Consider the following 26,422-nt stretch of genomic DNA (forward strand, 5'->3'; position numbering starts at 1 on the left):
TTTCTTTCCTCATTTATAGGATTGTCACCCATCACAATGTGTTTAATACCAGGCTACCCCACAGGAGACAGACACCTCGTTGGAAACAAGCAGATGCATAATATTGGATAACAATATGTCATGTCGTAATGTCATTATTGCATAAAACTCTAGGTCCTTAAAGCGAGCCAAAGATTTATTTATATTTTTTATTTGTCATCCCTCTGTTTTCTTCATCTTACCCATTTTCTTAAATGAACGTGTGGGTCACTGCAAGGATAAAGTGTGGGGTGACGACTGCCACAGTGTATTTTTTTTTTTATGTTGCTTGAGCATGCGCGCCAGAGAGATGTCCTTCGTTACCGCATTCCGAGCATATTTTGTATGTGGCTGTCTGTGTGAATGTTGTCTTGATGATAGAGTTTTGGTGAAATTTGCGAATGTGATCAATGGTTTTCACACTGAATTCATTGATCCTGAATCTTTTTTTTTATTTCCTCAGGTGAGTGACTTTCTATGTAGTCATCCACGTTGGAGGGGAGGCCTGTTCTTTTAGCCTTGAGATCTGGAGGGAGGATTGGGGTGAAGTTGGCTTGCTTGAGTTCTTCCATGCACTTTTGATTGAAGATGGAGTCTGTCTCGTCCTCTTGTGCAGTAATCACGGCGAATCCATCTTTGGCGGTGATGACTTATGCTGGGATCACACATCTGTGATTTCGCTCTGCGACGGTTGGCGATTTTGAAAATGCACGAAATCATGGGAGCTTCGCCATTGTCTCTCCGAATTTGCCTCTGTTTCAACTCACAGCAACATGGTGAGGGAGGGTCGCTCGCCTGTACGCACACGAGGGCGACAGGCGAGGGGACGTCGAGGTGAATCGTGCGTGAATGCGCGCGACTGTCGCACGCATGGTCGAGAAAACGTCGAGGGCGCGTCGCTGTACGACCCATAATAGGCGGGCAATATCGCGCTCTCTCTACCATCCATCCCCCACACACCACACATTATATATATATATATATATATATATATATATATATATATATATATATATATATATATATATATATATATATATATATACACACACACACACACACACACACTAACCAGAAATTAATCTTGGCACCCTGCATATCCCGACGCTCTAACGCTAAGGTTATTATTTCGGCTGATCAACCTTATAGGTTTTCAATATGGTAAAATAATCCCCATCTGGCAACGCCAGTTGCTTGAATCGATTCAAAGTTGATAGTCGGTTAGTAACGAACGCCAAGTGCTTCAAGTAAATAGTAGCTGTCGCTGATATTGCTTTATTGTTTCTTGCTTCTAATTCAGCAGTTCTTAACCTGGGGGTCGTGATCTCCTGGGAACAAAGTAAGTTGTTTTGAGGAATATTGGATTTTATTCGTATGGTGTAAGGTTTTCTGCATGTTATACCGTATCTACAACTTCTGTAATAAATTGTAAGTGGAAAGTTTTACAGTCTGTAATAACTTGCTAACAAGCTAATGAAGTAGTCAAGAGAAATACATTATAATTTTACTGTGTACTCTAGCTAATAATTTTACTGTGTACACTAGCTTATAATTTTGCATTTTGTTAAACCAGGCTATTATTTTCCATTTAGGAATACTGTTCTATTATTTTGCATTTATGAACGCTAAGCTATTATTTAGCATTTAGGAATACTATTCTATTATTTTGCATTTATGAACACTAAGCTATTATTTAGCATTTAGGAATACTATTCTATTATTTTGCATTTATGAATACTAAGCTATTATTTAGCATTTAGGAATAATATGCTATTATTATGAATTCATGAATACTAGGCTATTATTTTGCAGGCGGGCAGGGTAGTGGCGTGTGGCAGGACAGTGTGAGTGCGGGCGAGCGTCGCTCGCCAACGGCTTTTCACACCCTCCCGCTTGCTCGCTGCCATCTCGCTCTCCGAAGCAGCGTCGCTGCCATACGCACGATGTACAAAGTCGATCGCATATACGCTGGCATACGCCGCGACCCCTTGCGTTTGACGAGGGTATGCGAGCGCATACTGCGATGGTCTCTCGCTTAACCGTGCGAATAATCGTGCGATTTAGCCAATATCTCAGACTTCTGCGAACTTTTTGAACATTTCAAAATGTTTGTGCGACGGGCCGGCACCCACAAGTCGTGCGAACTTTACCGCGCGACTATTGCGACTAATCGCAGGGACGTCGCTACGATGTCTAGCGTATATGCCGATTTCGGAAATTTTCAAAATCGCCAACTGTCGCAGAGCGAAATCGCGGATGTGTGATCCCAGCATTAGGATGCATAGACATTGTTTTGGGAGAGGATGTTTAGTAGGCACCTTTTGTCTTTGGGGGTTTGGGTGCCGTGCTTTAATTAAGGGAATTGCGTTTTGCTGATATCTCCTGTGCCAGGTAAGTATGCTGCCTCGTTGGCGCAGGCGTAGAGGAGCCAATCCAGTGCGACTGAGGGCAGAGCCACCGGCAGCCTGCGACTGGGGGCGGAGCTATGAGCGCGCTCTAAGGGACTTCAGTTACATGCAGCCCGGCTCCTCTCTCCCATTGTTTGTCTGCAGCGCCTTCTGTAGTTCTCAACGCCTGCAGGCGTGTGTTTTCCTTATGGGAGAGAGGTAGTCGTTAGTTGTTAAGGTAATGTGTGTGAGTATTTGTGTGCCTGTATTTACGTGTATTTTCGGTTAAATGTTCTTGCCTTGCCTTTGTTCTTGTTGCCTCTCGCCCACGTGTCTGATTATTTCCCCACGAGTAATTTTGTAACTAGGTGTTCATTTTCTTTGTGTTGTTTAAGTGCCCGTATGGTTGTGGTTACAGTGTTAGTTTTGCTTTACCGCGTTCTTTGTCGTCCGCGAGGCCCGTTATCAGTTTCATGGTTAAGAGTGCAAACTCAGGTAATCTTGGGTTCCTTGTATATACTGTAACTTAAAAGTTAAATTAAATATATAATTTAGTAACATTTGCTGCGTTTCCGTGCAACTGTTCTTTGCTTTGAATTGTCCCTTTTTTTTTGTTGTTGTTCGGTCGGGGGGAGGACCCGGAGCTAGAGGCCAACCCCTCCAGTTTTTGTTCTTAATTTTGTGTGTGTGTGTGTGTTTCACTTTTATTTTTCCCAAGACTCCTGACCTCTCAGTGGCGACACTAGGGACGTAACAGTGTGTGTGTGTGTGTGTGTGTGTGTGTGTGTGTGTGTGTGTGTGTGTGTGTGTGTGTGTGTATAATTCAGTCAGAATTACACAAAGTTTAATTACTTTCTGGTGTCAACAGAGTGGCTGAATCTGCGTCCATCTTTTACCATCCGGTCCAAACAAAATGCTGCTATGGCGCTGAATGGCGCAGGTGATATGTGCGGCGAGGCCGGCAGGTATAGTGTGCGGGTGTGTGACTGAATGACCGGGTGGCCGAGTGACAGAACATATGATTAGATTGATGCTGCCGTGAGGGAGTGAACAAGTGCGTGAGTGAATGAACGAGTCACTGAGTGACCATGTGATTGAATAAATGAGATCGTGTTGGAATAAAAGAGTGTACGTGAAACTAAGTGAATGAGTCACTTACTATGTGATTAAGTTAATACAATTCTGGGTGACTGTGAAGACGTGCCGTGGGCAAGTGATAGATAGAGTGATTGTGTGTGAGTAAAAGTGGTGGCTAAAGCTTAATAAGTGCATGTGTCTAGACAACTCGAAAATAAGAACTGTATCCTATCTCAGGTGCTTAACAAAAAAGGGTGCATGTTTCTAATTTGTCTGCTCTATGCCTACCAAGTGCCATTCCAACCCAGACACTGAACCAGACAACTAAGCAAAACCAATATGGCACTCACAGGTCGGTGCCGGCGTTACAGTTTGTCGTTTCGCCGAATAATGGTTGTTATAATTTCCTTCGAGTCCCTGTTCACCGTCACAAACACCCTCGCCTCCACAGCTTGGAAAAGTAGAAGAGATGTTAATGTGATGGAAAACTGTTTCGAATGAACGACGACAAAGGAAATGGAAGAGGACGAAGGACGGGACGGGGTAAAGGAAGAGTGAAAGGTTAAGTAGGAGGAGAGACAGATTGGAAAAGTGTAACTAATGTAGATATGAAGGAATTGGTGCGTTTAGACTGTTTGGACTGAACGACTACAATGGAAAAGGAAGAGAAAGAAAAGCTGAAGGGGGTTAAGAAAGAGAGGAAGGTTTATTTACATAGAAGAGAAAGACGGACTGGAAGAAGGGAACAAATATAAGGATGATGGAGGAGTTGGTGAATGTGGAGTGTTTGGACTGAAGGATGACGAAGAGGGAGAAAAATAAGAGGGAAGAAGAGAAAGAGGTTTAGAAAGGGTGTAAGAAAAGAATGACTGATCTGAAAAGGGATTGAACCGAAGGATGATGGAGGAAACAACGCAGCTGGACTGTTTGGAGTGAAGGCAAACGAAGATGTGAAGAGCAAAAAACGCTAAGGGAACAGGAGAACAAGATGGATTGGAAAAGAGGACGAAACATAAAGCTGACGTGGACCTAGTGCGGGTGGACTGTTCGGACTGAAAAAAAGACTAAAAAATAGAGGTAAAGGGAACACATGAGAAAACTTAAAAAGGACAAGCAAGATAAAATAGGAGAGGAAAAGTACTTAGACAGGAGGGAAAGGGGAAATAAAATAGAGGAAAAGGGGTCATATGATGCAGGAGGAGAAGAAAAAAAACAATGAACTTTTGCATAATGAAAGGGAAAAACGATAATAGAGGAAGAAGATTAGAAACAGCCCGAGTAGACGGATGAAAACGATGACATCAAACATGGAGTAAAGAAGAAATGATAAACGAGTAAAGATAATAGTGTGCTGTAGAAGGGAAGGGAAAGAATAAGGAAAAAAAAAACATAAATGAGAAATAAAAATTGGGATGCCGTGAACAGAAGAAAAGGCAGTGTCAGAGACGAAAGGTGAGACAGGAAGTGGAATTAAGGGTAAAGTGAGGATGAAAAAGGAAAACAAAAGACAGTAGGGAGTTAGGACGTATTGTAAAACAGGCAGCAGGCAGGAGTTCCAGGATGAAGGGCGAAGCAAGGGCAGGAAGGGAAGGCAAGGGACCGAGCCAGGAGGGGTGGGGCGGGTGGAGGAAGGGAGGGCGAGGGGCAGGGCGAGGGAGGGAGGGCAAGGGGCAGGGCCAGGAAAGGAGGGCAAGGGACAGTGCCAGGAAGGGAGGACAAGGGGTAGGACCAGGAAGGGAGGGTCAGGGGCCGGGGCAGGGTGCTGGCGACGTTTCAGTGAGTGCCGTGTCACGTGTAAAATGTAGACCCAACAATCCTCCCTCTGGCAGGTGACGTGTTCCAAGAATTAATCAAAACACAACTCTGTCACCTGCCTGGGTAGCCGTAGCTCACCTGTGCCTGGCAGAGAGAGAGAGAGAGAGAGAGAGAGAGAGAGAGAGAGAGAGAGAGAGAGAGAGAGAGAGAGAGAGAGAGAGAGAGAGAGAGCCGTCGTTAATAGGAAAACAACAACGTATGGAAGAGCTAAGTGTATTTTGAACGCATATATAAATGACAGCAAAATAAAAGACGTAGTGATGATGCGCTTATATGAAAATGAAAGATTAGTATAGAAACACAGGATGAGGAGAAAAGGAAGAAATATATCTAATAATATTCATGTTTCATTTATATTCAACGACACCAACTCTCCACCGCCCCCACCCCACCCCCACACACATATGCACACCCACACCCACCCACCCACACGCTACACAGTATACATACACAGTCATGCCAACGCGTCGCTGCTTCCTGTTAAACGACCCATGAATCGGTGGCGGTGATCGGCGGAAAAAAAAACGATCCACATGTGGTTATAAAAATGACAAATTGTAAAAATCATTGTTGAAACCCATAATAAAATGAAAAGGGAAAGAAGAACAAAACTGTACGCACGCATATTCAGTTTCATGTTTTCTTGTCTTTAATATATTTTATACATCCATTTGGTGTGTGTGTGTGTGTGTGTGTGTGTGTGTGTGTCTCATCTCCAGGTAACAGTGACTCGTTTCCTCAGTTGTATTTGAATGTTCGCCACTGTCTGCAATCTCATTCCCACGGTTGCTGCTTCGCTTCCTACGTCTGCAATTCAACCCCATCGTGTTCTGTTTACCGTTGCCGTTTATCGTTGATGAGGCTTCAGGCCCCGCTCCACTGCTAGTGCAGCGCTTGGCGAGGGCCGTCAACAATTACGGTGTTAGCCTCGATAATATTCCTCGATGCACTTAATTCAAAATGTCGTAGTGAGTGAGTGAGTCTTGATTGCTCTCATGAATAGCCTACTGAAGTCCTTTTAATAAACTTGACATCATCATAGTCACTTGGCCGTGTTTGGGTTGGCACTAAATTATTTCCAAGTCACTGAACATTTAACACACAATTTGTCTTTGAATATAAACACTAATTAATAGCCATGATCGGTTATGTTACGAATTCTCTCAATTCCAGTCTGAAGTACTACACAACACTGGTCATTTGCTGAGAGGTAGTTTTCAGGTTTATTGTACCTCACACAATTTATGCATTTCTTGTCAGCCATGGCGCACTCCTTTGATTTATGATCGCCAGCGCATTTAAAACATTTTGGGGCTTCTCCATTGGTCTTGACAGTACAGTTGGTCTCAAGATGTCCATATATCTGACAATGGTAACATATAATTGCTTGGTATCGGTCTCTCACTGTACATTCCCCATTCTAATTTCAACTTGTCATGATTCTTGTAAATCAGCTCTCTCACAGTTGGGTCACACTTCAAAATGTAGTGCGTCTTGCCGCCAGCTGCAAGGTTACTAATAATCAGCTCAATCTTATTATCAACACCCTAAATTGTGCGTAATAACTCACTGCGATCCAAGATGGTCTCCTTTATTTTTTCCTTGGTCTCCTCTTTATGCACATTGCTTATCATGATCTTTGGTTTTATCTTTCCAAAACTCTTGGTACTAATTTGTTCAACAGACTCCAATTTTTGAGCAGCCTCAGCTCTTATGTTCTCATTATCAAAGTTCATGAAAATATTACCTCCATTTGTGAATCTTGAATCAGTTATTTGAATGCCATTCAATGCCTGGGAGACTTCATCCTTCATATCTGCTGCCTTCTCTTCCTGGGTAGAAGCTTTCATAACTAAGAGATTCTTCTTCACTTTAATGTCTCTCTTCGCCACCTCAGCCCAACTAAGATTTGCTTTGTCTGCACGAACCGGGTCAGCAACAGATCCCAGCTCCTCTTGCACCTTCTCAGCCCTTGATCATCTTTAACCACAGATATTTCTTTAGATACTTCTTGCTTGAATTCATCCAATTTCTTCACAATTTTGGTAGCCAGAGACGCTTTATGGAGGCATGGGGTGCAAATCCAAGTAATTTTAATTATATTATCCTGCTTAATTCCAGAAAAATGAGCACACTTCACATGACTCCATTTAGGACACAAACATCACCCAATCCACTTCTCACCTGTGAAATCCTCACAAACGTAACACAAATCCCTCACGCCCTTGGCCCTGCCAGCCATGTCGACAAAGCACTTTCCGCGTGGAGCAAGACGCAACACATCCGATCACGAACACGACCACTCACTCACTCCCGATGGTCCTTTCATAATCTTTGGTTTCGTTATCGCCGTATTCCCCTTCATCGTCTATTTTTGTAGCTTGTAGCTTCTTGTACCTACAAATCTCTCTCCTCCTCCTCTTTTCTTTCAATATCGTGTATTTTTCCCTCTTCTCTCCTCTCTTCCAGCTGCCTTTCTTTCTTAAAACAAACTACCTCCTCTCCTCTTTAATTGGTAACGCGCTTCTTCTCCTCCTCCTCCTCTTTTCCTCATCCTCTCTCCGGCAAGCTAGAAACACCTGACTGCTCTCTCAAGAAAGAGCAAGTGGATTATAGTCGGTTCACCCAAGTCTGAAGTGAGCATTATCGTGCGCTGGCAGCCAGCTATCACACAGCGTGTCCGATTTCGTGGATACTGTATGCCAGCTTACGCATAGTAAACATTCGTCATTGTCAGTAATATGCAGGTAGCAATAGCAAATACCGTCAATTATAGTCAATTATTAGTTAAAAATATATTAGTAATGTCGCAAATAGCTGTTTTGTTAATTTACAAAATCGCTGATTATGATTATTAAACAGTCTTGAAGCTGTCCACCACCGATAAAATTAGCAGACTTTACATTAATAAAACAGCTATTTTCGACGTTACTAATATTTTTTAACTCATAATCGACTATATATGATGGTATTTGTTATTGCTGCCTGCATATTACTGACACTGACGACTGTTTATTATGTGTAGGTTAGCATAAAGTGGCCACGAAATCGGACACGCCGTGTGGCAGCAGGCTGCCAGCGCACGATAATGTTCACTTCAGACTTGGGTGAACCGACTCTCTCTCTCTCTCTCTCTCTCTCTCTCTGGGACAGGAGGGAAGATCAGTATGTAGGGAGGGGAGAGAGAAATGGGAAAGCTATAAGTTGGAAATGTAGGAAGGAAATGAACAATGGAGTGGCGTAAGAGGGACGAAGGATCCGTAGCAAGAGGAAAAGGAATGGAACAGTAGGAAAGGAAGGATGATGAAGGGAAGGAGGAGGAAACTGCTGTAGAAGGAAGAGAGAAATGGGGCAGAAGGGACAAGTTAAAGATTTGTCGATGATTAAAACTTTTTCGGCACCCTTGGGGTGTTCGCCGTGAACTATGTCCCAAAGTGTCGTATGGGAATTCCACGCTGCTAGGCCTATACTGTTTGCTTCCTTCCTTCGTCCCCCCCCCCCCCTTCCCTCCGTTCCCAAGCCTGGTAACGTGAGGGATGGCGAATGGTTCTTGCCGCCCCCTTCTCCTGATGGGCTTATGTTACCTACGCCTTCCTCTCACTTTCCGCTCACTCCCCTTCATTCCTTTCCCCGTTCCTCTACCCAACTATAATATCGTCAGTATTGGTATTTGAGGATATTATTTTTTTCTTCTAAGTTCTCCTCACTCCCCCCTTTCCAATCTCTTTTCAGATGTGTGGCGAAAGTTATAGGAAGGCTTCTACGTCTCTTCTGCTCTTTCGCCTCCCCTCTCTCCCTCTCCTCTCTCTCACATCCCCCATTGACCGTTCCTCCCTCCTTCCCTCACCTCGGTTTGCCTCTCTTGGCTCTAGAACTCGAGGGCCTAAGTGACGTTAATTTACACCAACCACTTGTCTGTCTGTCTGTCTGTCTGTCTCTTTTCTTTTCTTCTCTTCTCTTCTCTTCTCTTCTCTTCTCTTTTCTTTTCTTTTCTTTACTTTACTTTACTTTACTTTACTTTACTTTACTTTACTTTACTTTACTTTACTTTACTTTACTTTACTTTACTTTACTTCTCTTCTCTTCTCTTCTCTTCTCTCTCTCTCTCTCTCTCTCTCTCTCTCTCTCTCTCTCTCTCTCTCTCCGTACATGCAGGTTTATAATGTCTGCAGGTGATGTAAAAAAATCTCAACGAAAAAAATTAAATGTTTACTGTATTCAATGGACGAATTAATAATTTTCAAAGCGGCGCGGGGTGAAAAAAAAACGAAAAAATATTTATCCGTTTAAACTGGCTGCCTGGATATAACATGAATCGTTTGATCCAGAAGAGAAAAAGAAAAACGTCCGTGAAATTATGTGATTTGTTTTTATCTTATATTTTTGCGTGCACGGACACATCACTGACAAGCTCACTTGAAACTCCCTCAAAATCCACCCATTTGTATTCCTTAAGTAACATGGCAGACAAAAACAAAGTCAACCATTATTTTCCTCCAAGAGAGATGGTAAAAAGCAACTATTTATAGACAACTAAACTCGAGACCTTGTAGCTTAGGAAAGTAATGATAAGAGAACGCTGCCACACACTCATTCAGGGGGAAAGCTAGTGGTGGAAACTTCTTTCCAACAAGCACTTCCCGAACAAAGGCAACGGAAAACAAACACTGGGGAGGCGCCGGACGTTTGCTAAGCTCACGCGGCACACAGCTCTTGGCACCGTCACGGGGCCAGCAAACGGGGTCATGAGGAAAATGTTGAAAATAGAACGAGAGAGAGAGAGAGAGAGAGAGAGAGAGAGAGAGAGAGAGAGAGAGATAGATAGAGATAGATAGAGAGAGATAGAGAGAGAGAGAGAGAGAGAGAGAGAGAGAGAGAGATATAGATAGATATATAGAGATATAGATAGATATAAAGATAGATATATATATATATATATATATAGAGAGAGAGAGAGAGAGAGAGAGAGAGAGAGAGAGAGTAAGAGACAAGGAAATGAGAAATATGACCACTAAAGGGGAAAGAGGTCAACAGTTATTTCATTCCTATCTATCTTTCTTTGGGTCATTCCGCATTTATCACCCATCTTTCGTCAACTTCTGCCTTCCCTTCAGTCATCTCTCTCTCTCTCTCTCTCTCTCTCTCTCTCTGTGTCTCCCACCGTCAGTGGTCCAGTGTAACACGATTGACTCCTTTAAAAACAACCTCGACCGTCACTTCCTTGAACTTAATATTAACTAGAGTAGAAAAGCAACGTTTTGGAGCCATCTGATTAGTGTAGATTTATTTAGGTTTAAGGAGAGGCCACCTAGTCTGGTCCATGGGGTCTGTGTGATCTGATTTTCTATGTAATTCTATGTAATTCTCTCTCTCCTCATCTTCGTTCCCTCTGCTTTGCCCTTGCTCTCCTTTCATCATACGCGCCCCCTTCATCTTTCACATTTTATTATCTCTTCATTTTTCGCTTTCCTTCAAGTTTTCTCTTCCTCTTCTGACGCTTTTACACGACACTTAAACTTCCTCAGAGGCTCGTGGCTTTGGTCTCAAGTCTCACGGAAGAAGAAAAAGAGGAAGAAATAGAGAAAAACAGGCTTAAGAACCATGATGAGATCGTCTATGATGATAATTATAATGATGATGATGGTGGTGGTGGTGGTGGTGGTGATGATGATGGTGGTGATGGTGATAGTGTCGATGGTGGTGATGGTGATGGTAATGGTGGTGGTAGTGGTGACGGTGATGATGGTGGTGATGGTGATGGTGGCGGTAGTGGTGATGGTGGTGGTGGTAGCGGTGGTGGTGATGGTGGTGTGGTGATTGTAGGAATGAAATGGATGAATGAACGAGAACACATCAAAGATAGGTTTATTTTGACGTTCTATAACGTTTATATTAAAAAAAAGGACGTTCACTTTTGGTTGAATATCGCGCATTCATTCGTGATGTGTGTGGAATAATGTAATTTTAAAACATATGAGATGAAAAATAGGATCAATCAAGCAATCTATCACTGTAATTACACTCAGTTTGGACAAAATTGGAAAGACTTAAAGGTGAAATGGTTATAATAAACGAAAAGTACACACAAACACACACAAGGTACAAAAATACTCTCTCTCTCTCTCTCTCTCTCTCTCTCTCTCTCTCTCTCTCTCTCTCTCTCTCTCTCTCTCTCTCTCAGAATGGCTGGCTGGCTCACCTGTTGCGTCCTCACCTGAGAGCCGTTCGCTGTGCCTCTCAGGCGGCGCCGAGTAGCCTCTTGTGCTCCTGAGGAGAATGAGACAGGCGGTCAGGCTTACAGCGCCGCGAGTAAGGCGGTGCATATTAATGGTAAGGCAAACAGACCACTGACTGAAAAACGAATTTGTACAAAGATATTTAACACGCATCTCCATATTGTAGAACATGTGATGCTAATAGAAGGGTACGAAGGGCTTAGATAACACCACCCTAAAGAGAGTACCCAAAATGTTCTTATGGAGGTATGGAAACTAATTTAGAAAAAATGAAAAACTAAAAAGTTCAATTTGTCAGGAAATAAAGTCCAGTAAGTTATCCTAGAGACACATTTATTAAACGAGATGAGAAAAAGTCGAATATCTTTAAGGATAATTAAAGTTTGCCAGTCCATTTGGAGTTCCTTTAAAGGTAATTTAAGAGTTGGCGTGTGTGTGTGTGTATGTGTGTGTGTGTGTGTGTGTGAAAAAAACAGTAAAGAGACTTACTGGTAGTTTCTTATTACTCATATTCTTTTCATTCTTGCTTTTTTATTATTCCTTCACATCCATCCACCCAAACATCATCACCATCATCATTACGAATACTTCCACATAATACAACATTTAATCTTGTTCTTTCGGTGTGTTAATGACTGATCCCTTTGCACTAACAATCTTTGTTCTTGTTTGGGCATTCGTCGTTGTCTAAATGTAAACAATAAAAAAAAAGTATCCACTATAGCCTGGCCCCTCAAAAATAACCCCTCACCTATAATAGTCTTCATCACAGGCACTACACGTCCCATCTCCTCCGTCACAATCACAAATCATCACCGAGAACTCCACTAATCACCACCACACCACCTATTCCCAAGTCCCTCACCACCTTTACCACCATCATCTCACCTGTTTCCACCGGTAATCAGATCTCTGTCGTGCCGCCGCGCCCAGAGGCAGCGCCCAGCCAGGCCCACCGCCGCCGCCACCGTCACCACAGCGGCCGCCACCACAAGGCTCACCAGCAGCAGACCACCGCCAGGGTCACCCCCGCCGCCGACGCCTTCATCGCCCTGCTCGTCCCCTGTGGATAAATGACAATAAATGGCCTGCAGAAGGATTTGACGTGGGAAGGGGGGTTATTCTGTGCTTGTGGTGAAGAGGGGAGGGGAGGGGAAGTGTGTGTGTTTGTGTGTGTGTGTGTGTGTGTGTGTGTGTGTGTGTGTGTGTGTGTGTGTGTGTGTGTGTGTGTGTGTGTGTGAGTGCAACAATAATATTAATAATAATAATAATAATAATAATAATAATAATAATAATAATAATAATAATAATAATAATAATAGTAATGGTAAAAATCCTAATCCTAATACTAATACTAATATTAATACTAATACTATTATTAATACTAATACTATTATTAATAATAATAATAGTTATATCAATAACAATAGTAATAATAATAGTAATACTAATTATAATAATAATAATAATAATAATAATAATAATAATAATAATAATAATAATAATAATAATAATAATAATAATAAAAGGTTTTTTAAGATTTGGCAGATGTTAGGTTGAAAATTTACAGATACTGAATCTAAAAACTAATACAAGGCAATACTAACAATAAAATAGGGAGAAAGGTTGATGGTTTGGAAGGGTAGTGAAATGCTACACATAGAGACGAAGGGGGATAGGAGGGTAGTATGATGGAGACAGAGAGGAAGGCGGGGAGGAGCTAATCCACACCGTGGCACTTTAGGTTGACAGGGCTATCATTGCTGCACATTGTTTATCAACCGAACTATTGCCGGCACTGCACTTAGTTTGTAGCGGTCGGTACGCGTCGCACTGATGAAGGTAAGTTTGTTGTGATGCCTGGTGAAACGGGTGGGTGGCAGGAGGTGGCGGTGGCGAGGGTGATGCAGCAAGTGATACCATATTTTTCGAGGGCGTCCTGGTGCCTATCATTGAGCCTCGGCAGACTCGGGGTGGTCATGGCACTGTCGTAGGTGTGGTAAGCAGGGCCTAAAATGACCCTGAATGTCCTCTTTTGAACCCTCTTAAGCTGCTGTCGCTGGGTGAGGGTTAGGGAGGATGACCACGCTGGGGAGTATAAATGTGTATATACTACACAGCTCACCACCCGGTGCCCTCAGCGCCCTGAGCCTACTCAGCATGTACAGCTTGTAGGAGGCTGCATTAACGGTGTTGGTGATGTGCTTCTTCCAGTTGAGATGGTCGTCCACCGTAATGCCAAGTAGTCTGGTAGTCTTGACAAACCTGGAAGCGATGTGAGCCAACTGACAGCTGTTTAGGTGGCACTCCTCTTTTCGAGGCACAGAAGTGCATCATCAAGATCTTGGTGTGGTTGATTGTGGCACTGTTGTCCACCGTCCATGCCTGAAGGCTGTCGACCAACGCTTGAAGAGGTGCGTAGCCTGGAGCCCTGTTGTTGACAGGGATGCCCACGGTGCTGTCGTCAACGTATTTCCAGCGATGCGGGGGTGTCCATGAGGGCGTCGTTAATGAGCATCAGGAAGTAGAGAGGACCAATTTTAGTGCCTGGCGGGACGCCACACGTCAGTTGTTGAAGGGAGGAGACAGACCCTTGAGAGCGAACTACTTGCTGTCGGGCGCTTAGGAAGTCAGTCAGCCATGTGACAAGATTTGGGTGAAGCCCCAGCTCAATGGCCTTAGGCCGCGGTCATACAGTCATGATCATGACTCCCGGCGCCCTCCCAACGTCGGACCACGCGCTGACAGTTTTGGAATGTCGCGCTGCCAGACGTACGTTACGACTATCGTAAGTAGATCCCCTTGAGTGCCGACCATTGCCGATGTCTAAAGGACGTTGTTACGACGTTGTGGAGATGGACATCCGACGACGGCCGTAGCTTATTCCCAACGGGTGACAGATGTCGGGGAGGGCCACGATTGTTTGAAATTTCCAAAACTGTCGGCGTGTGGTCCGACGGTGGGAGGAGCCAGGACCACCGGGGAGACATGAGAGTGACTGTGTGACCGCGGCCTTAGTAATGGCAACAGTGTGGTGTACGAGGTCAAATGATTTTCTGAAATCGATAAAAGCAAGGGCAAGAGAGGTGTCGCGCTTGTCCAGGTGTCTGTGTAGGAAATCCAGAAAGCTGACCAGGCAATGAGTGGTGGAGGAGTGAGTGTTTCATGATGCCGAACTGTCGGATGTCAATGAGTCTTCTTAGATCATCATAAGCCCAGTTATGTATGAACTCTTCACAAATGAGGCTGGGGATGGGCGTGATGGCGACTGATCTGAGGTCATTAAGGGACTGTGGGCTGGAAGTTTTAGAGATGAGAGTGACAAGAAAATTCCTAGTCGCTTGGACAAGTGTGTTGTTCAAGTGAAGCATTAATTATGGAACAAATGGGAGTGGCTAGTTCAGGGGCGAATTCATGATAACTTTTGATTGGGAGGTCAGTGGGTGTGATAGCTTTGTGTGTTCTTATTTTCTGTAATTTGCTGAAAACTTCAACCTCCTGGACGGAGGGTGGGTGGGTAGAAAGATGGCAGGTATGCCGGGAGGTAGGTGAGATCAAGTTTTGGAAGGTTTTGACAGATACCCGCGAAATGAGTGTTTATCTCCTTGGCCGTTCGGTCAAATGTGAGGTGCAAGGGAGGGAGCGTGAATGTTTGCCAAGTCCACAGAGACTTGACCTTGTGATACCACTGTCAGTTGCTGGCCTGTTTAAGATGGTGTATTTTATCTGGGTAATAGTTTGCTCTGGCAGTTTTAATTTCCCTGATAACTGTTCCTGAGCTGTCTGTAGCGGGCTGGGTTTGTGTGGTGGGCCTTTTTCCTTTGAGTGATGAGCGTCTTGATGGTGGGGCTGATCCATGGGGCGTCAGACAAATGGACGCGGAACGTTTTGGCGGGGAAGAAGGTGTGGTAGGCGATGTTAATTGGTATTGCTCCCATTTATGGTTGACGTCTGGCTCGCTTATTACTTCGGTCCAGGGGTGTCGAGTAAGCTACTGTCCGAATCATCTCATTGCCAAGTCAGTACGGGGCATGAATGATCTGACGGCGGCTGACTTAGGCAGTGAGGTGGTGTGAGCCTGTTCCGATAGGACTGACAGGTGGCAGCTACGTCCCATGGGAGGCAGAGGCTGATTCAGGTCGGTCAAGATAAGGTCGAGGGTAGCTTCCTGGTAGGTGAGGAAATTTGCTACTTGAGTGAGATTCAGCTGGGGCATCGTATCCCTGACGTCCAAGCGGTTATAATCCTCACAAATCACCACCGTGGCAGCAATGCACCTCACTCGTAGCTCGTCAGCTGTACCGATGACGTGGTTGACAAGCAACTGGGCAGTGGGCGCGCGGGAGTGTGGTATGCCAAGCAGCAGATGATGGAAACAGTGTGTCGAGGATGGCGGGTAGGTGTGACCCTCACCCACAAGGCCTCCACTCCCTCGGGGGTGTCGACATGGAGGTGTGAAGGAGTGAGGTCGGAGCGACAGTACAGCGCCACCCCCCCTCCTCTCATGTTAGTCCTGACATGATAAAACAGTTCATAATTATCAAAGCTGCAGATCTCAGGAACTATTTGCTACGCCTCCGTGGTGGCCACCACACCAGCACCAGTAGATCTGACCATAACCATTTATTCCTCGATCTTGTTGCTTAGTGATGTTACGTTGGAGAGGAGTAACGAGGACAAACAATACCATACATGCAGTACCTCAAAATATTTGTGCTCCTTCTCCAGCACTGGCTTGTTCTGTCTCACTCACGTAATGATAACGGGGTTGTTTTTCTTCATGCGTCTGTCTCTACGTTTGCTTCGATTGCAGAAGAGTTTCATGTTTTCAGGCGTGCAATAACGTCCGTCAGCGGGGAGTAGCACCCACGCCTTAGTTTTAACAAGTCGCAGGGACGGTAGCGATGAGTGGCTGGGGCGCACATTACTTTAACATATAAGGAGCAACACGCATACGCAAGTAAACAACTCGCAAATGTACAGGAGAGTTGTCATTTTTTTTGTATGGTCACTTTTCACTGTTACGTATGCGCACACCCATTCCACTCATGAATGTTCGGGATGGTGGCGTTCTTCCAGTCACTTGCAGCTGGTGTTTTTAGAGTGATGAGGGCTTAAATCTACAGGAAGGGAATAATGGGGGAGTGTAGGGTCTAACAGGCTGGCCCCGGGCTGCTGGGAGAGCGCTGAGCAATGTCTTAACCGTGTGAGGTCGGGTACACTAGTGTGTGTGTGTGTGTGTGTGTGTGTAATTCACTACAGCTCGATTACGAACTGGACTCGGCATCGCCAGCAAGTACCCTTCCGATTAGAGCAAGGCTCATTAGTCGATATATGGGTGCTGCCGGGACCTTTATGCACCACACACCCCATCCCCCTTGGCCAAGGGGGGACAGTACCCCCTCCTTGTCAGCGAACAAATCTCGTCCTGAGCAGGGCTCGATCGTCCGCCTGCCAGGCTAATAAGGCAAAGCCTTAATCCACTGAGCAGAGGTGTGTGTGTGTGTGTGTGTGTGTGTGTGTGTGTGTAGGGAGGGCATATACAGGTGGACAGATGGGTACAGCGGATCACAGCACAGTAGCTCATAATTAACGTTACCAAAGACTAATCGTAGAACTTTTCTCTTAACACCAACAGTGACTCCCATACTCTGCTCATTACAGCGGGAAAGTTGAGGGAGTTCACTTACTTTCCACCATTAAGCGAAGCAAGAAAAGAGAATCCTGCCATTGCGACGGGTCGTAAGTGTCACTGGTTCGGGCAAGAGGACAAAGAAGAGCAAGAGGAAGAGGAGGAGCAAGAGGAGTGGGACGAAAAGGCGGAGCAAGAGAAGGAGTACGACCGAGAGGACAAAAAAGACGGCGTGGGTTAGAAGAAAATGGCGTTAAAGAGGAGAAAACGAGTAAACGTATGCAAGAACGAGGATTAGGAAGAAGAGAAGGAAGAGGAGGAGGAGGAAGTATTGCAGGAAGTAAAGGATAGAGAAAGGGAAAATATGATGAATATTAACAAAACTAATAAGGAAAATTAAATATGAATCTCTTGTTCGTCCTGTGCAGATACTACAGGAGTTGGGTAATTTCACGAGAGAGAGAGAGAGAGAGAGAGAGAGAGAGAGAGAGAGTATGACCAAAAAAGGAGGCAATAAGAATAGAGGATACAGTGAGAGAGGAAACAAGGATGCAAAATAGCACACTTAGGCACACACACACACACACACACACACACAGCCCGCTGGCGACCACAGATGACAGGCGGCGAGAAGATACAAAATCGCGTCTCCAAATCGTCGCTGCCGGACAAGAATGACGCAAAGGAGATAAGTTGCGGGTAGCTTAATCAGCCTCCCATCGCGTCTCCTCGGCCTCTGTTATCTCCTCCTCCTTCTTCTTTTCCTCCTCTTTCTTCTTCCCTTATTGCTTTTCCTCAACCTATTCCTACTACACTTTCTTCTAGTTACTCTTCCTTCTCTTCCAATTCCTACTACAATTTCTTTGCTTATCTTCTCTCCTACATCTCCTTCTTCTCTTCCACGTACTGTTGATTCACCTGCTTCTCCTGCTCCTCCCTCCCCTTACTTGTACAATTGCTTCTCGTTGCTTTCTTCCCCTCCAAAAAGTGAAGGAGCAGTGAGTAAGGTTTCGGAAATGCATGTAGAAGAGGAGGCACTAACAGCTTGTGTCCTTCTAGAAAATTGTGACAAGTTGAGAAGGGTTGTGGAGGAACTGATTGAGGATGCTTGCAATGAGGAGAAAATAACAAAAGACAGAGCGTGTAATGCCTTCATAGAGGCTCTGGGTATAGGACATAACAACAAAGCAAAACAGTGTAATGGATAGTGATGCAACACGACTGAAATTAGTATCCTGGAACGTTAATAGTATTCAGTACAGAAGAACATATATACACTACTATGCACTAGAACATCACATATATGTTATAGCTTTGCAGGAAGCCAGGAAACGTGAGGAGGACTATTTCATATTACGCAACTATCAGTGTTTCAAGTTAGCTGGTAATGAAAATACGAATACCAGGGGTATTTCTATATTCATAAAAAAAATACTATCCCCTCAGAGTTATTAGGGCAGCCACACAGATATGAAGGTATTGAGCATGTTGGGATAAGGTTGAAGCTGGAGGAAGGTTTCATCTATACCAGGGGTTCCCAAGCTTTTCCTACCACGACCCCATCCAGCACTTTAAACTGTTCAGTGCGACCCCTAGTGTGTGTGTGTGTGTATATATATATATATATATATATATATATATATATATATATATATATATATATATATATATATATATATATATATATATATATAGTTCTCCCTGCACAGATGCTGTCCATATAAAAGGGCCTTGTCCGTCCTCGTATGGAGTATGCATCTCATGTGTGAGGGGGCTCCACTCACACAGCTCTTCTGGACAGAGTGGAGGCTAAGGCTCTTTGTCTCATCAGCTCTCCTCCTCATACTGATAGTCTTCTACCTCTTAAATTCCGCCGCAATGTTGCCTCTCTTTCTATCTTCTATCGATATTTCCACGCTGACTGCTCTTCTGAACTTGCTAACTGCATGCGTCCCCTCCCGGCCCCGCTGCACTCGACTTCTACTCATGCTCATCCTTATACTGTCCAAACCCTTATGCAAGAGTTAACCAGCATCTTCATTCTTTCATCCCTCACGCTGGTAAACTCTGGAACAATCTTCCTTCATCTGTATTTCCTCCTGCCTACGACTTGAACTCTTTCAAGAGGAGGGTATCAGGACATCTCTCCTCCCGTATTTGATCTTGCTTTCGGCCACCTCTTTTGTTTCTTTTTTAGGAGCAGCGAGTAGCGGGCTTTTTTTATTGTTTTCTTTTTTTGTGTGCCCTTGAGCTGCCTCCTTTGTTGTAAAAAAAAAAAATATATATATATATATATATATATATATATATATATATATATATATATATATATATATATATATATATATATATATATATATATATCCCAAGTGTTTATGTTTACTTCTACATTTACAGCACTATTGTGAATTTTTGGTCATATGATGGTATTTATGTAAAGGATAAATTAACACATAAAACATATTTAGGTTTTACTTGCAAAAGAAAGGGAATCAAAATGAAATTTTCAAATTTGGCAATTACAAACTGGTGATACTATTTTAACACTACATAATATGCTACTCTGCCATTTCAAGTGCAATAGAACAACACTGTTTTGCATCAGTTTTGAATGGAAATTGCCCAAAATCAAGACTCGGTTAGCAAATTTGGGAATCTAGCATTCATATTCCTTCTCAGATTCTGCAAATGATTAAGTAAATCCTGTTTCTCTTCTGCGAGATCCAGTGCTTCATCAAAGTCAATATCCTTTGTAGCTGTAAATTCCAAGTAGTGATGGAAATGAGAGTAACTATCAGCTTCAGCTTCTTGTAGTATCTGCAGTTTGTTGACAAAAGCCTTTATTGAACCCTGAAGGTCAAAAACCCATTTCTCTGTTCCTTGAAGTTCAGTGTTGAGCTTATTAGTGTGCTCAAAAAACGTCAGTCAGAAGTGCAAGGCGAGCAAGAAAGTGTGGATCACGAAAATAACAATAATTCTAGTGCCCCTGATCTTGCAAGGATGTGGCCAGTTCACGGCGAAGAAGGAAAACCTTTTCCAAAGTTTTTCCTCGTGCCAGCCACCTGACAGCAGTGTGCATTAGCAGAGTGTGGTGATTAGAATTTTCAGTGATGCACAACTGTTTGAACATGCGAGAATTCAGGTCCGTGACCTTCACATAATTGACAGTAGAAATGACCACCAGCGAAGTTCGGAGACATGTCTTTTGGAGCCAAACTCTGACGATGGATAATACAGTGGTTTGTTTTAATGTGAGGATGTTTTCTTGATAGAATTCCATACACTCCAATATTCTTATCTATCATTGATGGGGCACCATCCATGCTACATTCAATTACTTTACTCCAGTCCAGGTTGTTTTCAGTGAAGAACTTATCTATAGCATTAAATATATTCTCACATTTTGTTGTAGTTTCGAGTGAAATGCAAGCAAGCAGTTCCTCAATGACAGAGCTCTCCTTTAGAAATCTTCCGAAGATCAGAAGTTGCGGTTGTGATGTAATATCAGTTGACTCGGGGGAGGGTTGTAGGGAAGTGAGGGAGAGGGGGGATTCAACGGTCAGTTATGGCTCGTGTAAGGATGCTTGAAGCAATTATAATCTATTATTTGACTTGTTATTTTTTCTCAATGAAAGTACTATACAGCAATGAATTTGACATGGTCTCGTAATCCCTACTTGGATATTTTGTACTCCCAGGCCTTGGGGGTACCTCAGCGACCCCACCGACCCCATGACCTCTTTATGACCCCACATAATGAGCATTCCGACCCCACTTGGGGTCCCGACCCCTGGTTTGGGAACCCCTGATCTATACTGTCAAAATATTTGTCAGCCCAAATTGCTTCGATATCGAAAATCTACCAGACTGTATGTTTACTGGCCCCACTTTAGTTGTTGGGGACCTGAACGCTCGGCACCCAAGCCAGAGCAATACTGTAAATTTTTATAAAAACGGACCAAATTTCTTACAGTTTTTAGCAGATAATGATGACTGCTTGCTTTTAGGGGATAAAGAACCAACACACGTAAGGGGCGGTAGATTAGATTACGCTTGCTTTCTCCAATATTCTGGCTTAACTGGAACCTGCTATGTTACTCAGAAATTGTTAAGTGACCACTTTGCTCTTCATGTCGAGCTCCCATTTGCGAAAATTCAGAGAGCCACCAAAAGGAAAAGACTTCACATCACTAAGGAAAAAACGCAGCAGTTTATAAATGGAATCAACGTGTGGCATGACGACTATCAGTCTGAGTGTATCGATACATTCTACGATGACTTGGTTAACAGAATAGATGGAGTACTGGCTGATGATGTAACACTTAATACAACAATAACAATTCATGGGAGCAAAAAAAACGTGGTATGGAAAAAATAAGAGGATTACTGTGTGGAACAAAATGTTGAAGTTATCCCAAAAGCACTGTGAAGAGAGTGGAAGGAGTGACGAGGCTAAAGAGGTCATGTTAGAAGTGGCTAATACATGCAGTCTGGTTAGGCTGCTGTACTGGCAAGACACTGCTCAAGCTATTTCAAAAAGTAACAATCTTACTGAAATTTGGAGGAGTTAATAGAGTTCGAGGAAAAAGGTATAATTATATTGCGGCAGCAGATCCACAGGCAACTGCTGATGACTTAATACATAAATGGGCGGAAGCTGCTAACTCATCCTCGCTTCCTGCCGAAACTAGGAGAGAAGTTGCTAAACTTCAAGAAACAAGAACTCATGTAATTCATGCACAGAAACGTGTACACATAACTAAATCTGAACTTCTGAACGCTGTAAAGTCGGGTAAATCAACAGCCCCAGGTGCCGACGGGATTACTTATGACATTTTGAATCGTCTAGCGTCATTACCTAGAAGTCCGTTGCTAGATCTTTTTAATCTAAGTTTTGAGAAGGGTACTTTACCGAAAAAGTGGAGAGGCAATGATTATCCCAATCCCGAAAGGGAACGGAGGGCAAAGACCCATCTCCGTGGCGTCATGTATGTGCAAAATGATGGAGAGAGTAATCCTTAACAGACTCCTATAACAATTAGGTGACAATCTCTCCGAACACATCTATGGTTTTAGGAAAGGAAAGGGTACAAGTGAATGCATCATTAAATGTATGTCATATGAAAACGGAAAGTGTCGTGCATTCATAGACCAACGAGGAGCATTCGATAGGGCAAGAGGAGATGTTATAATGTATGAACTGGCAAACCTAGGAATCTCTGGACGTATGCTATCCTGGATATCAGACTATCTTAGTGACAGGAAAGCGAGAGTGTGGTACCAAGGTTATGTGTCAGAACCTAAATCGTTAGAGTTAGGCACACCGCAAGGTGGAGTTCTTAGCCCCACCCTTTTTAATGTTCTCATGAACAAGATAGCAACAACCAAGTACCCTTCCTCTGTGCAGCCAATCATCTATGCTAATGATATTTTGTTGCATAGCAAGTCTCTCCCTGCCCTGCAGTTAGCCCTGGAGCAGCTTAATAAGTCATGTAAATCTTTGGGGTTAGCGGTTAACAAAGAAAACAAAAATATCAGAGCAGACAAACTGCACAAAATAACTTAACACTCAATGGGGAAAATATAGAAAGAGTAAGCGAATATAAATACCATGGCACGCACATAGGATACATCAGCAAGGCAAGGAAGCAGAGATGAGACACGTCATGGCTATGTGCAAAGCTCGGCTTCAGCCTCTGAAATTTCTCGCCTGGTCTGGGCAGGGAGCTGGTGCACGTGTCCTACATTTGGTTTATATTAGCTCCGTCAGGTCTGTTATTGATTAGGGTGCTCAAGTGGTATCTGTGTTGGGCGGGGGAGACTGGCGAAAATAGAAGTTATGCAGATTGAGGCAATGAGAGCAATACTGAGATGTCCAAGAACTGCTATGATAGACATAATGAGACTCGAGATGAATATCCAGAATGTAAAGGACAGAATACAAGAAATTAATGCTAAAAATGTACTGAAGTTGATCACATCAGGGGAAGGAGAAGAAATAAGGCAGTATAATGATTTAACGGAACAAGTGATTTCACTTATTAATAACAAGAAGATTGAAGAAATCTTAAAATGGTATAGAGAATTTGCCCCAAGAATGTAAGAAAGGTGTTATAGATGGACCGTTGATATCAGATCGAGCCCTGTAGATAAAAATGTAGAGCCAGAAAATGTGTAGGCGCGTTCAGGTATATAAATAGGATAAAAGAAAATTGTAACCATGTCCAGTCACACGGTCATTTGGAAACTCCTGGGTGGACCAGCCCATATAGGAGATTAGCGAGGGGTGGGGGAGGAGTGTGAGGTATTTCTTGACCCTTCCCCGACCCGTCACTGATCCTCTGACCATCCGAGGCTACCTCCTCACTCATGTCATTATATTATCCTTATTATTATTATTATTATTATTATTATTATTATTATTATTATTATTATTATATTAATATTAATACAATACCATTATAAATTTCGTATTGTGTGCGCCCTGAGAGGACTGAAATTGTAGGGTGGGAGTAGGTATCTGCCCCATCCTTTTGGCTGTAAATATGTCAATAAACATTTCAAATCAAATCAATCTCTCTCTCTCTCTCTCTCTCTCTCTCTCTCTCTCTCTCTCTCTCTCTCTCTCTCTCTCTCTCTCTCTCTCTCTCTCTCTCTCTCTCTCTCTCTCTCTCAATGCAAATTCAAGCATTCTCTGTGAGTGACGGATTGAAAGCGAAAATATTTGAGCCAGTTTGCCTTTCCTTCTCATCCTTGTCTAATCTACCCCTTGCCTTCCTTTCCCTTCCTTTTCCTTCTCTCCCCTCCCCTCTCCTCAGCTCCCAGCAATATGTAATAGCCCTGTCAGTAATCCTCACCGGAGTTACTGATTCCACTTGAAGGTTCCGTCCGCCCCGCCTCGACAATATCACTCACTCCGACCCCCCTCCTGCCTCCCCCCTCCCAGCAATTCCTGGGATTCTCAGCACTTCAGTCTAACTCTCTGCCTACTTTCTCTTTGAAGTGATGTTTATCTTACTTTCCATTATCTCTTTTTTTTTGAGACCTATGCGGTTATATTTTCTTCGTTAGTTTTAAGTTGTATTTCTTTAACGCGTCAAGGATTTTTTTTTACTTACTCTTTTTGCATTCCCGTCATTCGTATTTCTCGATATGTTTCCCGCCGCCACAGATTTTAACAAGTTTTCCTGTAGCTCTTTTTTTCAGTAATCTTTGTTTTCACATACCTTTATTTTTTTTTCATTTTACCTGCAAAAGTTATTCCTCAAATATTTTTAACTTCATATTTATTCCGTCTTATCGTTTTTTTTTTTCTTTCCCTCCTTTACTTTTTTTTCCTTTGGTGGTAATTTGCTCATTACTTTCTCCTTGCACTGCTCCTTATTTTTATTTTTAATCAACCTCTTGGCATCGTGCCATTGTTAAGTACCTTGCTCTCTATAGTGTATATATTACCTTACTGAATGTTGTGTTCACTAACCTCGAAAACCTCTCTTTCTCTCTCTCTCTCTCTCTCTCTCTCTCTCTCTCTCTCTCTCTCTCTCTCTCTCTCTCTCTCTCTCTCTCTCTCTCTCTCGGCGTTAAAATTAAAAGCGTTCACTCGGTCAAAGATCTTGGCGTCACAGTCGCGTCTAACCTCAAGCTTTCCTAGCAGTGCAACGAGTCCGTTAAAAGAGCAAACAGGATGAGGGGTTTGATTAATATAAATTTTTCATTCAAGAATAAAGAAGTTATACTACCTTTGTATAATAGTTTCGTCAGACCTCATTTGGAGTATGCCGTGCAGTTTTGGTCTCCCCACCATGCGAAAGAAATTGCTAAATTAGAAGGTGTTCAGCGTAGAGCAATCAAGATGATTCCTTCATTACGAAACAAACTCTAGGAGGAAAGGCTGTCACATCTAAACCTGTTTTCTATTGAAAAACGCCGCCTAAGAGGAAACCTGATCGAGTGCTTTAAAATACTTAACGGTTTTACCAACGTGGATCCGACCAAGCTGTTTGTGAGTGATGATTCGATACGAACGAGAAATAATGGCGCTAAACTCAAATATAGACAAGTTCATTCAGATTGCACGAAATTCTTCTTCACTAATGCTGTCGTTCGAGATTGCAACAGATTACCATCATCAGTGGTGCAATGTAACTCGATTGCATCGTTTAAGAATAATCTTGACCCCTATCTCCTCCATCTCAATGTTCACTAGGTCAGTTTCAACGTCATGGTGGCCGCATAACAACTGTCAGTTAGGTTAAGAACAGACCACCTAGTTTGAACCTTAGGGCCTGTGTGGTCTGGTTATCTATGTAATTCTATGTAAATTTTTTTTCTCTCTCTCTCTCTCTCTCTCTCTCTCTCTCTCTCTCTCTCCCCCCCCCGCCCCCCCTGCTACTCACTCATCCTGTTCTCGGCCATCTTGTAGGTGAGCGCCTCCAGCTTCACGGGATCAGAGCTGCCCAGCTTGTTCCTCGCCGTCACCTGGATGATGTAGTCGAGGCCAGGCGTGAGGCCCTCCAGGGTGAAGGTCGGGGACTCGGAGGTCACATTCACCTGTCCCCGGCCCGTCACCGCCTCGAACACCTGTCGGGGAAAGGACGCAGGTGGTGGGAGGTGTCAAGTGGTCGGGGGCGAGGGGAGGGATGTGGTGGAAGGTCAAGGACATTTGAAATTCGTTGGTCTAGTTAATATTTAATATTTACATATTATGCACATGGTATCTAACACATGTGGTGGCAAGGGACAGGTGTGGGGGGGATGACGGGAGGGATGTAGCGTGTTCGTGTTACCTGATCCATTTAGGTAAGTGTTACTCTTCGTGCACAGGTCATCGTAAAACCAGTTCGAGAGTAACAAGGAGGGTAACCAGCAGGGAATACGATCAATAAACAATAGATTTGTTGCACATATATAAGAGGTATGTTGCACAAGGCTATGAATTTTGAGATTATTGAAAGTGGTATCATTAAAGATTCACTTTATTAGAAACAAATATTGGCAGGGGGAGGATAATGTGGATGAAAAATTAAATAAATGAAATAAATGAAATATACTGAGAGAGAGGAGATGTAGTCATTATTTTATTAACTGAGACTTGGTAAAATTGCCATCTCTCTCAAATTGACGATTCATTCGGATCACTAAAGCACGAAGACATATTTTTTTATACAACACGGGACACATTACAAGTGCATCTATTGCATTACTTATGAATCACAACGCTGTCCCATTTATCCGCCTCAAAAACAGCACTCCAGCGT

General features: G+C 43.3%; 1 protein-coding gene across 2 annotated transcripts in view; it reads right to left on the reverse strand.

The window, feature by feature from the left end:
- LOC126992519 (hemicentin-2-like) overlaps positions 1-26,422 on the reverse strand; it is a 167,508-nt gene that overhangs the window by 38,983 nt on the left and 102,103 nt on the right. The window contains exons 11-13 of one of the 2 annotated variants that reach the window (XM_050851313.1): positions 25,562-25,745; positions 12,422-12,596; positions 11,512-11,564 (exon numbers count right to left, since the gene is read on the reverse strand). In XM_050851313.1, the coding sequence (XP_050707270.1) occupies positions 11,512-11,564; positions 12,422-12,596; positions 25,562-25,745 (412 nt within the window). Of the gene's footprint in view, positions 1-11,496; positions 11,565-12,421; positions 12,597-25,561; positions 25,746-26,422 lie in introns of both variants that reach the window. The other variant, XM_050851302.1, reaches the window with a different exon arrangement.

This window comes from Eriocheir sinensis, chromosome 7, assembly GCF_024679095.1.
Source record: "Eriocheir sinensis breed Jianghai 21 chromosome 7, ASM2467909v1, whole genome shotgun sequence".
NCBI lineage: Eukaryota > Metazoa > Arthropoda > Malacostraca > Decapoda > Varunidae > Eriocheir > Eriocheir sinensis.